The sequence below is a fragment of the Mizuhopecten yessoensis genome, unplaced genomic scaffold (genome assembly GCF_002113885.1).
Source record: "Mizuhopecten yessoensis strain PY_sf001 unplaced genomic scaffold, ASM211388v2 scaffold1883, whole genome shotgun sequence".
NCBI classification, from domain to species: domain Eukaryota; kingdom Metazoa; phylum Mollusca; class Bivalvia; order Pectinida; family Pectinidae; genus Mizuhopecten; species Mizuhopecten yessoensis.
In genome coordinates this window covers 455,468-471,712 of record NW_018404269.1, presented here as the reverse complement: position 1 = coordinate 471,712, position 16,245 = coordinate 455,468, and the positions used below count along the sequence as shown (strand labels likewise).

At 38.5% G+C, this 16,245-nt stretch overlaps 2 protein-coding genes across 4 annotated transcripts in view; both read left to right on the top strand.

Moving 5' to 3' along the window:
- LOC110442193 (failed axon connections homolog) overlaps positions 1-6,326 on the top strand; it is a 36,788-nt gene extending 30,462 nt beyond the window's left edge. For all 3 annotated transcript variants that reach the window (XM_021485694.1, XM_021485701.1, XM_021485687.1), the window contains 4 exons: positions 3,477-3,554; positions 5,001-5,119; positions 5,471-5,587; positions 6,048-6,326. In XM_021485694.1, coding sequence (XP_021341369.1) covers positions 3,477-3,554; positions 5,001-5,119; positions 5,471-5,587; positions 6,048-6,139 — 406 coding nt within the window. In that variant the 3' untranslated portion in view covers positions 6,140-6,326. The remainder of the gene's footprint in view (positions 1-3,476; positions 3,555-5,000; positions 5,120-5,470; positions 5,588-6,047) is intronic.
- Positions 6,327-8,772: 2,446 nt separating this feature from the next.
- Positions 8,773-15,042, top strand: LOC110442186 (failed axon connections homolog). Its single transcript, XM_021485675.1, has 7 exons — positions 8,773-9,149; positions 9,855-9,978; positions 10,768-10,970; positions 12,037-12,114; positions 12,441-12,559; positions 12,899-13,015; positions 14,320-15,042. Exons 1-7 carry the CDS (start codon positions 9,001-9,003, stop codon positions 14,409-14,411), a joined length of 882 nt encoding a protein of 293 aa, XP_021341350.1. The 5' UTR covers positions 8,773-9,000; the 3' UTR covers positions 14,412-15,042.
- Positions 15,043-16,245: the final 1,203 nt, after the last annotated feature.

Below are 16,245 nucleotides of genomic sequence, written 5' to 3'. Positions count from 1 at the left end.
CGGACAGTATCTACTGGTAAGCTAGCATTGTGTCACACACTACCCAAGGACAGTATCTACTGGAAAGCTAGCATTTTGTCACATACTACTCAAGGACAGTATCTACTGGTAAGCTAGCATTATGTCACATTCTACTCGAGGACAGTATCTACTGGTAAGCTAACATTGTGTCACACACTAACCAAGGACAGTATCTTCTGGTAAGCTAGCATTATGTCACATACTACTCGAGGACAGTATCTACTGGTAAGCTAGCATTATGTCACACACTTCCCGAGGACAGTATCTATTGGTAAGCTATCATTGTGTCACACACTACCCGAGGACAGTATCTATTGGTAAGCTGGCATTATGTCACACACTAGCTGAGGACAGTATCTACTGGTAAGCTAGCATTATGTCACACCCTACCCGAGGACAGTATCTACTGGTAAGCTAGCATTGTGTCACACACTACCCGAGTACAGTATCTACCGGTAAGCTAGCATTGTGTCACACACTACCCGAGGACAGTAACTACTGGTAAGCTAGCATTGTGTCACGCACTACCCGAGNTGTATCTACTGGTATGCTAGCATTATGTCACACACTACCCGAGGACCGTATCTACTGGTAAGCAAGCATTATGTCACACACTACCCGCGGACAGTATCTACTGGTACGCTAGCATTATGTCACACACTACCCAAGGACAGTATCTACTTGTAAGCTAGCATTATGTCACACAATACCCGAGGACAGTATCTACTGGTAAGCAAGCATTATGTCACACACTACCCGAGGAAAGTATCTACTGGTAAGCTAGCATTATGGCACACACTACCCGAGGACTGTATCTTCTGGTAAGCTAGCATTATGTCCCACACTAGCACAGGACAATACCTACTGGTATACTAGCATTATGTCACACACTACCTAAGGACAGTATCTACTGGTAAGCTATCATTATGTCACACACTACCCGCGGACAGTATCTACTGGAAAGCTAGCATTTTGTCACATACTACTCAAGGACAGTATCTACTGGTAAGCTAGCGTTATGTCACACACTACCCGCGGACAGTATCTACTGGAAAGCTAGCATTTTGTCACATACTACTCAAGGACAGTATCTACTGGTAAGCTCGCATTGTAACACACACTACCAGAGGACAGTATCTACTGGTAAGCAAGCATTATGTCACACACTACCCGCGGACCGGATCTACTGGTAAGCTAGCATTATATCACACACTACCCGCGGACAGTATCTACTGGAAAGCTAGCATTTTTTCACATACTACTCAAGGACAGTATCTACTGGTAAGCTCGCATTGTAACACACACTACCAGAGGACAGTATCTACTGGTAAGCAAGCATTATGTCACACACTACCCGCGGACCGGATCTACTGGTAAGCTAGCATTATTTCACACACTACCCGAGGACTGTATCTTCTGGTAAGCTAGCATTATCTCACACACTACTCGAGGACAGTATCTACTGGTTGGCTAGCATTGTGTCACACACTACCCAAGGACAGTATCTTCTGGTAAGCTAGCATTATGTCACGCACTACCCGCGGACAGTATCTACTGGTAAGCTATCATTATGTCACACACTACCCGCGGACCGGATCTACTGGTAAGCTAGCATTATATCACACACTACCCGCGGACAGTATCTACTGGTACGCTAGCATTATGTCACACACTACCTAAGGACAGTATCTACTGGTAAGCTGGCATTATGTCACACACTACCCGCGGACCGGATCTACTGGTAAGCTAGCATTATGGCACACACTACCCGAGGACTGTATCTTCTGGTAAGCTAGCATTATGTCACACCCTACCCGCGGACAGTATCTACTGGTACGCTAGCATTATGTCACACACTACCTAAGGACAGTATCTACTGGTAAGCTGGCATTATGTCACACACTACCCGAGGAAAGTATCTACTGGTAAGCTAGCATTACGTCACACACTACCCGCGGACAGTATCTACTGGAAAGCTAGCATTTTGTCACATACTACTCAAGGACAGTATCTACTGGTAAGCTAGTATTATGTCACACACTACCCGCGGACCGGATCTACTGGTAAGCTAGCATTATGGCACACACTACCCGAGGACTGTATCTTCTGGTAAGCTAGCATTATGTCACGCACTGCCCGCGGACAGTATCTACTGGTAAGCTATCATTATGTCACACACTACCCGCGGACAGTATCTACTGGTAAGCTAGCATCATGTCACACACTACCCGCGGACAGTATCTACTGGTACGCTAGCATTATGTCACACACTACCCAAGGACAGTATCTTCTGGTAAGCTAGCATTATGTCACCCACTACCCGAGGACTGTATCTACTGGTACGCTAGCATTATGTCACACACTACCTAAGGACAGTATCTACTGGTAAGCTGGCATTATGTCACACACTACCCGAGCACAGTATCTACTGGTAAGCTAGCATTATATCACACACTACCCGCGGACAGTATCTACTGGAAAGCTAGCATTTTTTCACATACTACTCAAGGACAGTATCTACTGGTAAGCTGGCATTATGTCACACACTAGCTGAGGACAGTATCTACTGGTAAGCTATCATTATGTCACACACTACCCGCGGACAGTATCTACTGGAAAGCTAGCATTTTTTCACATACTACTCAAGGACAGTATCTACTGGTAAGCTAGCGTTATGTCACACACTACCCGCGGACCGGATCTACTGGTAAGCTAGCATTATATCACACACTACCCGCGGACAGTATCTACTGGAAAGCTAGCATTTTGTAACATACTACTCAAGGACAGTATCTACTGGTAAGCTGGCATTATGTCACACACTACCCGAGCACAGTATCTACTGGTAAGCTAGCGTTATGTCACACACTACCCGCGGACCGGATCTACTGGTAAGCTAGCATTATATCACACACTACCCGCGGACAGTATCTACTGGAAAGCTAGCATTTTTTCACATACTACTCAAGGACAGTATCTACTGGTAAGCTGGCATTATGTCACACACTACCCGCGGACAGTATCTACTGGAAAGCTAGCATTTTTTCACATACTACTCAAGGACAGTATCTACTGGTAAGCTCGCATTGTAACACACACTACCAGAGGACAGTATCCACTGGTAGGCCAACAATGTGACACACACTAGCAGAGGACAGCATCTACTTAGACGCTAGCATTATTTCACACACTAGCAGAGGACAATACTGGTCGATTAGTATTATGTCACACTGTAGAGAACAATAACAGGAGCTATATAAGTACTGTATAGCATAAGCTACAGACTACATGTATATTGTTAACAATATGTCGGAAGCATATATCATGTATTTCAATCAGGAACAGTCAATACGCTGAAAAAATTATACCCAAAGTCCCACACATACATAGAAAAAAATGTATTACAGTAGAAAGTTAAGGTTGTATTTAAAATGATCCCATGTTTTTGTTTGCAGGTGCTTTGTAGCAGATCGATGGGTTCTTGACGAAACTAATGAAGGCTGGGATACGTTTAATGTCTCTAGACTTATAAGGTATTAAACAAGATATCAAATACGATTATGACGATTAGCCGGATAAATTTCAGTTAATAATGAGAAATACACAACCCAAAACGGAAATTTAACAGCGTCATTACATATAAAAATAGGATATAGATTTCACCGCTCTTAATGGTAATTTAATTTGAATGGAAGCTTTTATTATGAAAGGCCATTACATTGGTCTTACTTTCTTTTGAGCTGATACCAACACAGACTGCCCATACAGATAAATATAAGGTATATGTTTGTCCAGCAACAAATACAACATCCTATTGTTCTGTACTCGTTGGCAATCGATTTGATATTTAACGGCGTTGTGCACTAGATATATCATTCTAACACGATTCGTTTGCAACGAGTGTTTTGATTGGATACGGACCATGTTCTAATCTGCGATAGAATCATGATCAATCGTGTTAAGCTCCTCCCATCGCACTTAAGCCACGCCCCGTTTCTAACAAAAACAATATGGTGTCAAGCTCGCTCATAGCGAAATCCCGCTGATAAGGCTAGTAGGCAACAGAACAGAAACGACCGATGAAATGCATTGGTTGAATGAACTAAAAGAACACATTCCTTGTTCTTACCTCCATATATTACTGAAACGTTCTTTCCATCCGTGTGAAGGCATCTATTTAGATCCGAAATCAAATCAAACATTTCACATGTGTCTTATGCATTGACACAAAACTCTTCACAAATCTATAAAAATAATCACCGATTTTGTCGATAAGCACAGATTGGTATGCATACTGACATGGAAATGTAAGAACTTGGTCAATATTAATCCGAATGTGTCGTATAAACTTTGGTAACAGGACGTTCACGAACATTCCAAATATTCCGCCTCGTCAACATACAGATCGAGCGCTCGCCAGTATGGGCGGGGCTAAATGACCGACTTTTGAAAGCTTCTTTCCGATTGGTCAGTCCGCTGCAGAATGACACGTCGCCAGTTCAGGTCACAAAGTACTTTTGTACAAGGAAATACAATGTTTCTAAACATATTAGCGTAGTATATTTGTTAAGGTGTGTTAGAATGGGGATAGTACGTTGTTTTTCGTGTCTATACTGGCGATTAGAACATGCAATTTGGTTTCATGTTCTAATCGCCAGTATAGCCACTCAAAACAACGTACTATCCCCTAATTTGATAACTCTGATCTAGTCGTTTTTAAATTTTATTTTAGAATTAAGATAAAATACCTCTATTAGCAATTTTTAATAACATCGTCCTAACGCCACTTATCCCATTCAATATATCCTTACAATCATGATTTTTCCTAGTTTAAGTTATTTCAAATGTAATTTTTATTATGTCTACATTATTTCTGCCTATCGGAGACACGAGTAAAATTATGATGTGTAAGATGTGACAATATCCATTGTGTAACTCATTAAATAGCAAATCCATGATACTATTTGTTTCTATGTTAGGTATCTAGCAAAGCGTATTAGACGGAAGAAGCTGTATGCACAAGGTACAGGGCGACACACACCAGAGGAAATACGTCACATCATGTCAGAAGATCTTAAGGCCCTGTCGTACTACCTTGGTAAATATTACTAACGCTGAAACCGGTATCATTTATTAGCATTTTACCGCGTTCTTTGAAGTTATTATTTTTCAAATGGGTGTTAAAAGTATCCTGAACCATTTGGTCGTTGATTAAAATACACGTTTCCCTATTTCCTGCAAGTTATATAAAGGTCAGTTGAATGCAGTACAATTTGCAACGAGTGTCTTTAAAATAAAATTAAAAAAAAAAATCATTTACTATGTAAGTATGCAATATGATATGGCCGTTATATAAGATATAGTGAAGACAAAGATTTGATGATTTGTGTCACTTCAAACAGTAAGCATTCGTGTTAGAGAGCATTATTTGCTTTTATCTCTATTTCAGGATCGAAGAAGTTTCTGTTCGGCGACAAAGCGTGCAAATTTGACTGTGCTATCTTTGGAATCCTGGCTGAGATAAGATGGGCGTCATTCGGCGGGTTTGGAACATCCGTCATAAAGGGTGAAGATAATCAAATCCATATTTTACTATATTGCGTTAATTGAATCTTTGATGGATAGCTTTCACTTTTTTAAACAAATCAATTTTAACGAAATTCCCTCGCTTTGAAAACACGAATACATGACTTATTTTGATTGGACCATAAAGCATATACCGTTTTGACATTTTTGAGGTATTTGCGTACAGCAAAAATTATTACGTCGCAAGCGATTTTTTAATATTTTTTTATCAATTTTCTATAAAATTCTGTAACAAAATCGGTTGGTTCCATCTGAGCGCATTGTATAAGAAAGAGACTTTCTACACAACGTATCAAATTAATAGTGATTCACTTCAGAAAACTGATGACAATGAATGTGATATTATTGTCCCTGAAATAGGGAGACAAAAAATGAAACGCTATGTTGACCACTAAGATTTGAATTAAGTGTTGTTATAATGTAAATGTCCTTGCTTACAGAGTATCCTAACCTATGCGACTACTGTGAACGAATGAAGGAAACGTTCTGGCCGGACTGGGAGGAGATGATACAGAGAGACTGTACCAAGTAGACGACATGCTTTCACTCACTCATAACCGGACAAAAGCTATGGAAGAAACATGGACGTAGAACGTTTGTTTTTGTTTGAATGATGTTGTGAAAATAGTAGGCTGATTTCCGAACATCAATTCGCAGACTATCTGTTAGAATAAAATATAAAAAGGTGAAATAAATACATTTTGTACATTTTCTGATGACCTGCTGTCTTTGTTCAATCTTATGTTGATTTTATTAATAAGATATATAAACAGAGTGTAAATAAAAGTTGTAAGGTTAATACTATATACATTCATGAACCTGTTAAAAGAGGAAACTGTTTTACAACAAATCCACTAATTATGACAGAAATTGATTCCTCTCAAGAAAAGTATCTTAATTTGTTTTAAGAATTTCTGTCCCGCCTCTCTACGCTTTGAACCATCAATTACATTTGATCTGCAGGGAATGAGCTAAATGGATAAAGTTCATTGTCTGATTTTACTGACAATAATACTTGTCTATACAAATTAGGATCCCAACTGCATCTGATGATAAGAGTAATACAGAGACGGATCTTCGGTTAAAGTTTATTATGTGTAGGATTTATACTTCTCAAGAAACAGGACCAAACAGAAAACAGTTTTAAATTATTATCATTACAGTTTCAATTTTAAACTTAAAATATTTAATATTTAGATTTAAAATAAAAATAAAATGGGGCTCGTGACCGAAGGGTTGTGGGTTCGAGTCACGACACGGCACTGTGTTGTATCTTGGAGCAAGATACTTTACTCCGCTAGTTCCAGTCTACTAAGTTGTAAATGAGTACGTGGTTGGGCAGTGCTAGAATTGTTTAATGCTAGCTGTGAGCGGTGAAATGGCAGCACCGACGGTATGCTCCCCAGGGAGTTGAGAAAGATATTGGCGTGTTGCAAAGGCCGTATAACCACAGATAATAATTTGTAAACCGCTTTGAGACGATATGCGAACTAGGTTGTGATAAAGCGGTATATAAGAACCTCGAATGATTAATTATTATTATTAGATATCATGTTCAAAAATATATTAATGAAAAAACATATGTGTACTAATAAAAGACAATACAAATATGTCCACAGGTAATCGAAGACCATACCGCTACAATAAACTGTACTTGTGTATAATAATTGCTCCATTTCTCTACTTAAAACCTTAAATTTAATAAACACAAAGACTCTCCGTGCTGTTAATACTGATGTTATTTCAGGCTGGTCAAACTGTACACGAAGGTTAGTATAAATGCCAAAGAAATATTATCATTCCTTGTAGAAATAAAATGTCCATTCCAATCCATGTGACTGTGGTTCTTTCAGGGTCCACGGATTCACAACTCTCAATTCGTAGTGTATAGTGGTATGGTCACGTCTCAAGTTTTAATTTCCTGGTCGTCGAAAACAGGAAAAATAATATTGTAATCAAGTAGTCAAAATCTATCAACATTCTCTAAAATACTATAAAACAACCGAGGCTATTGAGGTAATAAGGGATAGGTTGAAAGGAGAGAGAACCCTTAAGAATAGAACGAGTGTTCCTGTTCCAAAATTTAGTTGTTTTAGTTGATAATAAACACTACTTATTTCTCATTTAGGACATACTTCGCAGTGAAAGTGTTGGGTAGCTATGGGGAGATTAGAAACCAGTTGTTTTTCCAATCTATTTAGGAGGATATGGAACAGAAAACCAACACAACCGCTCCGATGGAGTGTCGTCCTAAAGTATAGAAAAGATATGTTGACGCTATCTTAGTCAAGAAAGGTGGGGTACACAATCTATCAACGCACCTAAACGAAGTTGAAGAGGCTCTCAAAATTGGATCAGGAGAAGAGGCAGACGAAAAATTTGCTTTCTTTGATACCCTATCGTAACAAGAGCTGACGGTTCAATCAGATTGCTGGTAAACAGAAAAAAACAATTACACAGACCAGTACCTCAACTTCAATTCACACCATCCATTGCATCAAAAGTTAGGGGTACTCGCACTCTCCTGAACAGACGTATAAACGTCGTAACTGAACAGGAAGACATGAAAATTGAAAAGTGATATATCAAACGGGCATGTGGATACCTCTGATGGTCGGTAAGAAAAATAAAAAACAAATTGAAAATAAAAGCAAAGCAATGGTAATGGCCAAAAAACCCAAACGAACAAACACAGAGATAAATATTTAAAAATATGCTATGCCTCTTATGATCTTGATATACTGTCGACATGACAATCTCAAAATGTCTATGAATGTTTTAATTGATGTTTTAGAACAGGGTGCTATGCTCTGCAACCCCAGATCCGGAGGTTTATATTTGACATTGATGACACATACATTTAATCTCTAGAAAAGGCTTTGTTGAAATTTTTGTATATTGCTCCATGGATGTTGCTCTTGACCAACAGGTTAGATGCCGTAAAGTACTGGTAATTTTTTCATCATGAAATTAACAAAATTAAAGTTTCAATGCAACATACAGTAAATTAAACTATGGTCGCAGTCTAATATATTGCTCTATCTCTACCCAGATTGGCCCTAAATGACTCGCATTGTCGATGGGCCGTTTAAACAATACACAACCATACCAAAACTAACTATACCAAGAGTTGTCTTTCCTTTCACTCACTTAGTGTAAAGTAAGTATAATAAACAACCAGCCTGTGGAGAGACTGATAAATTGCTGTTTTTCATCGTGATTTAAGAGTAAAGGAGTTTCACACGTATTAATGAACCACATTGTTGTATCACAACAAGCGGAGTCAACTGTCGATATTTTAAGCAATACAAACTACAGAAAATTATGCCGTAAACTACTGGTGTGCCCCACCGAGGAACGGCTGTGCAATACATGTATGCGATGATCTAGTTCATGACCTCTACCACAAACATGGCGCTGTCAAAGGTATCGGATGCGATTGTAGACCTTCCCGTGAGTGTGAAGGCTGTGGGCGTCGCTGTGCTCGCAGGGGCAACGCTGGCTGTTGTTTGGAGGGGACTTGGGGCCCGTCAAAGCAACAGGTATGTCTTATTGGGTTGGTACGTTCGTGAAATACTAAAATAGACTCTTCGATAAATACGTACGTGTGGCAGTATTGTTAGCTTCAGACCACTCTACTGCACCAACCTGAGGACGAGTTTACCTTCATATCTTAAGGTGGCTCGACCTCACGTAATACCCGTTATTCTTATCGTAATAAAGTATTGTGTATCAGCATTTCAATACCGTAGTGTAGCTTAAAGTTACACCTAGTAATTACTAAATTACGCAAATACGACATCGACACGTTACTCGTACATGTGTGTGTAGTGGACCGATGTATACCTATATGACATAGATTGACTGCTAGGAAGTCACCGAGCAGGTTGGTTTTCAGATTTGTGTCTCAAATTAAATATTTTCTAGCTTAATTTATAATGATTCTATTTTTTATTGTTGTTATATAAACAGGAAAATTGACAAAACAAGTTTTTTCCCGAATCCATTACCATTTATTAGAATGCTAGGTTTTCATAAAGCCATATTATTGTTTGAAAGATTCAGTTGATTTTGCTGACTCAGTGCGAAACTGTGGTGTCTCCTTATGAAATATCAAATACTACATGTATAACCTGACACCGTTTTCATGGTCTAATTAATCGACAAAGCATAACTGTTCTTCTGTCACGATGTTTTCCAGCAGGTTTTGAGACGTTTTCAATCGACTTGATACTTGTTTCCAACAGGAAGGTATACCCTCGGGGTACAATTGTTATCCATCAGATGGGACGCGGTCCGCACGTGCCCAGTCTCACGCCCTTTGCCATTAAGTTAGAGACGTACTTCCGGATGGAGGGCATTCCCTACCAGGTATGTATTCTCATGTTTTCAAACGGGACATTTAATCAAAATGCTGTTGGACTGGTCGGACGGAAAACCAGGACGGTCGAGAGACCACCATCTTGAATATTGAGTATTTCATTTGCAATATTTCTCAGAAAGCACTGGAAGGATTTTTCTCAAAGATTACATTTAGGTTCCCCTTAGTCTGTAGTTGTGCATACTGGATCATGGGACTGTAAATAAAACCAAGACGGTCGATAGGCGAATATCTTGAAATGTAAGAGCTGAAGTTTGTAAGTACTGTTTCTCAAACAGTACGGGATGAGTCTGTCAAATTTCATGTCTAGGGACATTGGTACGTCGTAGTATATCATATCATAATACCATATGTCTGGACCATGACATTTGTGGCAAGATGAACTTCACAGACTGTGATTTCGAGCTAGAGATAGTCTCACCACAGACAGTGATTTCGAGCTAGAGATAGTCTCACCACAGACAGTGATTTCCGGCTGGAGGACGTCTCACAAACTGTGATTGCCGGCTGGAGGAAGTCTCACTTCATGCGTTTTTCGGTTTAAGATATTCACACATAATAACATTTCCGGGTGGAAAAAGTTTCGCAATACAATATTGCCGACTAGAGGTAGTCACACATAATGAATTTCAGACGTGGGGAAATGTCACACAACATGACAATGCCGGCTGTTGTAATCGCCACACCAGTACTTCGACTAAAGAAATGAATTGCTTGATTCTGTTTTAAATACTAATATAATTAATGGGTGAAATATCTTTAAACTGTATATTTTGCAGACAGAACACAATATGTATAGGGCAAGTAAGAAAACAGGAAAAATCCCTTTTATGATATACAATGATGAAGAATTACCAGATAGCGAGTTTATCCTGGAGTTTCTGAGGAAGGAAAAGAACTTTGACTTGCACAAAGGTCTCACAGATGAACAGATCGGAATCGGCAGGGCCTTCCAGCGAATGGCAGAGGAAAATACTTACTGGTAGGCCAGTATTTCTTTCATATGATATGTTAGCCTTAGACAATACCCGCTGATTAGCTAGAATAAAGTCCGACATTAGCCGAAATAATGCCTTATGAGATATGCCTATATTGCTTAGCTTACTGACATACGTAACATATAAACTGAGGATATGTCCGTAGGTAACAGAGGACACTATCGTTTTGTGTGCTAGCTTTGTGTCACACACTAGCAGAGAACAAAACCTACTGGTAGGCACGCATTGTGTCACACACTAGCAGAGAACAAAACCTACTGGTAGGCACGCATTGTGTCACACACTAGCAGAGAACAAAACCTACTGGTAGGCACGCATTGTGTCACACACTAGCAGAGAACAAAACCTACTGGTAGGCACGCATTGTGTCACACACTAGCAGAGAACAAAACCTACTGGTAGGCACGCATTGTGTCACACACTAGCAGAGAACAAACCTACTGGTAGGCACGCATTGTGTCACACACTAGCAGAGAACAAAACCTACTGGTAGGCACGCGTTGTGTCACACACTAGCAGAGAACAAAACCTACTGGTAGGCACGCATTGTGTCACACACTAGCAGAAGACAATACCTACTGGTAGACTTGCATTGTATCACACACTAGCAGGGGGAAATATCTCCTGGTAGGCCAACATTATATCGCACACTAACACAGGACCATATTTCCTGGTAGGCCAACATTATGTCACACAATACCACAGGATAGTATCTGCTGGTAGATTAACATTATGTCACACACTAACACGGGACAGTATCTACTGGGAGGCTAACATTGTTTCGTTTCACACAAGCCGCGGATAATATCTACCGGTAGGCTAGCAGTTTGTCACACATTGGTAGTGGACAGTAATATGATCTGCATAACCTAAGCAACAGAAACCAATTATATTGTTAGAAATATGTCAGAAGCATTTTACCTATATTTGAATCAGGAACAATCCAAACGCAGAAATAATAACGGTAATTCCCTTCCACGCTTAGTTTGATTTTTATGACTGTAGAAAGTTAAGGTGGTATTTAGAATGTTTACATGTTTCTGTTTGTAGGTGCTTTGTGATTGATCGATGGGTTCTTGACGAAACCAATAAAGCCTGGGAAACGTTTAATGTCTCTGCAATTATAAGGTATTAATCAGCATACTAAATAAAATTTATCGATTAGTCGAATAAATGTCCGTAAATAATGAACCAAATGAAACTTTAACGTAACGAAATATGAGATAAATTTCACCACTTTTTATTGATTTCCCACCTTAATGATAAGTTATTTGTATAAAAGCGCATAGGTAATTTTTAACAACATCGTCCTAAAGCCAGTGATCTCTTATCTTTATCCTCGTGTCCATACTTTTACTAGTCTAACAGTAGTTGTATGATCGATCACATGTGAAAATATGCGTCGAGCATTTCATCAAAAAGCAAATCCACGATATTATTTTTCCTACTTTTAGGTATTTAGCGAAGCGTGGCATTAGGAAGCAACTGTATGCACAGGGTATGGGCCGGCACACACCAGAGGAAATACGTCACATCATGTCAGACGATCTTAAGGCACTCTCCCACTATATTGGTAAATACCATCGCACGAACCCATAGCATATTTAAACATTTTACCGAGTTCCTTGAAGTTGATATTTCCCGACATGGTGTTGAAAGTATCCATTACCATTTGGTCATTGTTTAAAATGTAACTTTTTTTTAAATTTCCTACGAATCATTAAAGTGGTTAATTAAATGCTGTATAAATTTGCAATGATATATTTGCTTTAAAAAATATGTTTATATCTAAAACCTATGCAATACTAATAAAGTGTGAGGGAATTATTTTTGTGCAATATGTCCATGGTATAAGATATAGTGAAAGCAATGATTTGAAGGTTTGTAGTTATTTCCTTTATCTCTATTTTAGGATCGAAAAAGTTTCTGTTCGGCGACAAAGCGTGCAAATTTGACTGTGCTATCTTTGGAATCCTGGCTGAGATAAGATGGGCGTCATTCGGCGGGTTTGGAACATCCGTCATAAAGGGTGAAGATAATCAAATCAATATTTTACTATATTTTGTTAATTGTATCTACTTTCCATTTTGAGCTCACCTGCCCGAATGGCAAATGAGCTGATGCTGTGGTGCAGCCTCCGTCGTCGTCCGTCAACCTTTCACTAAAATGCCAACCAGTTCAGAATGGCATAATTGACTTTGACCAAATTTGGTGAAGAGCGTTGTTTAGCTATGGGAAATCAATGTTATATAAATGAAGGGTATGGCTCCTATGGAATTGGATAGGCGGGGCTCCTGGATGAAGAGGTGCGGGATTGAATAGGGGAACATGTATGCAAATCTTAAAATCATCCTTCTAATGTATTGATGTAGGGATTTTAATCTAAACCAGCCTTGAACATCATTGGGCAAAGGGGACTCAGATTTGATTAAATGAAGGATGTGGCTCGTCTGGAGGAAGAAAAGTGGGTCCAGTAATGGAAATGTTGGTATAAAGGAAAACGATTTTTACCAACATTTTATTGGAGAGTCCTTGCGTCAAGGGAGCTGAACCCTGTGTAAATGAATGGCATGGTCCTCCGGAGATCAGAGGGATGGTGCCCATTAAGGGAAATATAGGTATTTTAAAAATTTCTTTATTTTAACCTCAAATGGTTCGGAGCATCCTAAGGCCAAAGGGAATCAAGTTTTAGTATAGGGCAGAGGGATGAGGCCCACTAGGGTAATATAGGAAAATCTTTAAAATTAAAGATTTAAATAGTTACGTTAAAAACTGATTTTATTAATGCATGCTTATTGTCGGATAGGTTATGCTAAAGTGCTTACATCTCGAGATTAATTGAACATACGATGCATATTAATTTATAATTCTCTGTTTCATATACAAAACTATAGCATGTGAGCTGTTAGGGCCCCTATGCCTCTTGCTAAAAAAATAAACACTTTTAACGAATTGCCTCGCTTTTATAACACGAATTAATTATTAAGTTCAATTGGATTGTAAAGCATATACGGCGTTCACATTTTTAAGGCATTTTTTCACGGTCAAAATTATTATCCCACAATAAACTTTATTCTTTTTCTATGTAAATGAATTGATTGGTTCCACTTGAGATCACTGTATAAGAAAGAGGCTTTCTACACCACGTATCAAATTTATAAAGTGATATCTTTCACAAAACCTATGTAAATGAATGTGAAATTATTGTCAATGAAACAAACGCTATGTTGACCATTACGGTTGATAATTTGAAATACATTTGAAATAAGTGTTATAATAAGAAAATCTGTAATTATCTTTTTAAATCTGGTTTTGTGGATTGCTTACCTACAGAGTATCCTAACCTATGCGACTACTGTGAACGAATGAAGGCAACGTTCTGGCCGGACTGGGAGGAGATGATACAGAGAGACTGTACCAAGTAGACGAGATTTTTTCACTCACTCATAACCGGACAAATGCTTTGGAAGAAACATGGAAGTAGAACGTTTCTTGTTTGTTTAAATGATGTTGTGAGAAATATTAGGCTGATCGCTGAACATTAACGGCAATACACAGACTATGACCCCTTTCGCGTATCCAAACCTGAAAAATACGACAGGCGCATATCTGGACCGAGGCTGCCCTAGGGAGTATTCGGCACGTGTAGAAGTGCCTGACCAAAACTAAACTGCTGACTATTGCTAGTTTGCGTTATTTTTTCTATAAAACAATGTCAATCCAGATGCAGATTTTAAGATACGTTTTATAATTGGAAGCGTGAAAGAAGGTCATATTATTCTTGATAAATTGTTATTTATTTTCCGAAACTGTGCATGTTTAGCTCGGTCCAAGCACAGGAGCAAGGATCGCTTTACTTGTACTATTAAAAAAAGGGGTCTCCTATACTAATGTATTTTTTAATATAGGAGGCCCCTATTTTTCAATATTACAAGTAAAGCGAGCCATGCCCCTGTGGGTCCAAGTGCGTTCGTTAATCGTGATACGCGAATGCAACCTACATGTATCTGTTAGAATAAAATATGTAAAGTGAAATAAATATCTTTTTGTACATTTTCTGGTGACTACTGTTTTATTTTGATACATTTGTTCAATCTTATATTGATTTGGTTGATAAATTATGCTAACATGGTGAAATTGTTTTTCTCATTTATTGACATATACATTCATGAACCAGGTAATATAGAGGCCTCCGTTCACTGATTGTCATTTTCAGCTAAAAACACTTTGATAGACAGCTGACGTCAGGATTAACTTGGGAACTAGTTTTTTGCAACAAAACCTCCAATTATATCAAAAAAGGTTTCCTCTCAGGAAAAATATTACATTTGCTACTAGAATTACTGTCCTGCCTGTAACCTTTTGAAACCATCAATAACATTAGATATGCAAAACTGAGCTAAATGGAGAAAGTACATACCCATGATTTAATTGATAACAATACGGAAGTATACAAACTAGGATCCCAACAGCATCTGATGATAGGAGTAATACATGTTAGGTATAATACGGTTATACGGTTAAAGTTCATTTGGTGTACGATTTTCATTTATCTGGAGAAAACGCAAAAAACAGTTTTAAATTATGATTTTTTTTTTTCAGTTTCAATTTTAAATATCTCTATTTAAAATTGAATGAAATCAAATTTCTGTATGAAAGATGTTCATCTAATTTCATACTTTCAAATGTTCCAAAATCTTATTTTATTATTTCTAAAAGTGCTTACTTAAAATATCAAGCTATTGAATGAATCAAATTTGAATTTTGAGTCATAAAAAACAATCATAACATTATTAAAAGTTATGGTTACATTCTCCGTTCCGCATCCGACATATTTACTGAAACGCATCCTCGATATCCAGGGGTTACGCATGCGCTCATTTTTGCTCTCTGCACCCCTGGAATATATCATAGCAAAATTGAAGGCTCAGTGTGAACCGCACGTTGATGAGACAAGAAGACTAGTTCGATCCTTTGATGAACATCAGAAGAATCTCGCGGTCACGAAACGGTAGAAATTGACAGGCTTTGAAGTCGGATGTCTCTCATTTGTAATCTTCGAAGGACATGTATCAGCCTAGCGATTGGTCAGTTTTTTTTTTTTTATCTGAGACCAACCGAACAGCTATCTTCGTGCCTTCAATTTTGCTACAACATATTCCAGAGGTGTAGAGAGAGAAAGTAAGCGAAACCCCTGGATATCGAGGATGACTGAAACGAAAAGGAAACGCAACTTCGAAGTGCAAGTTTAATAAAATA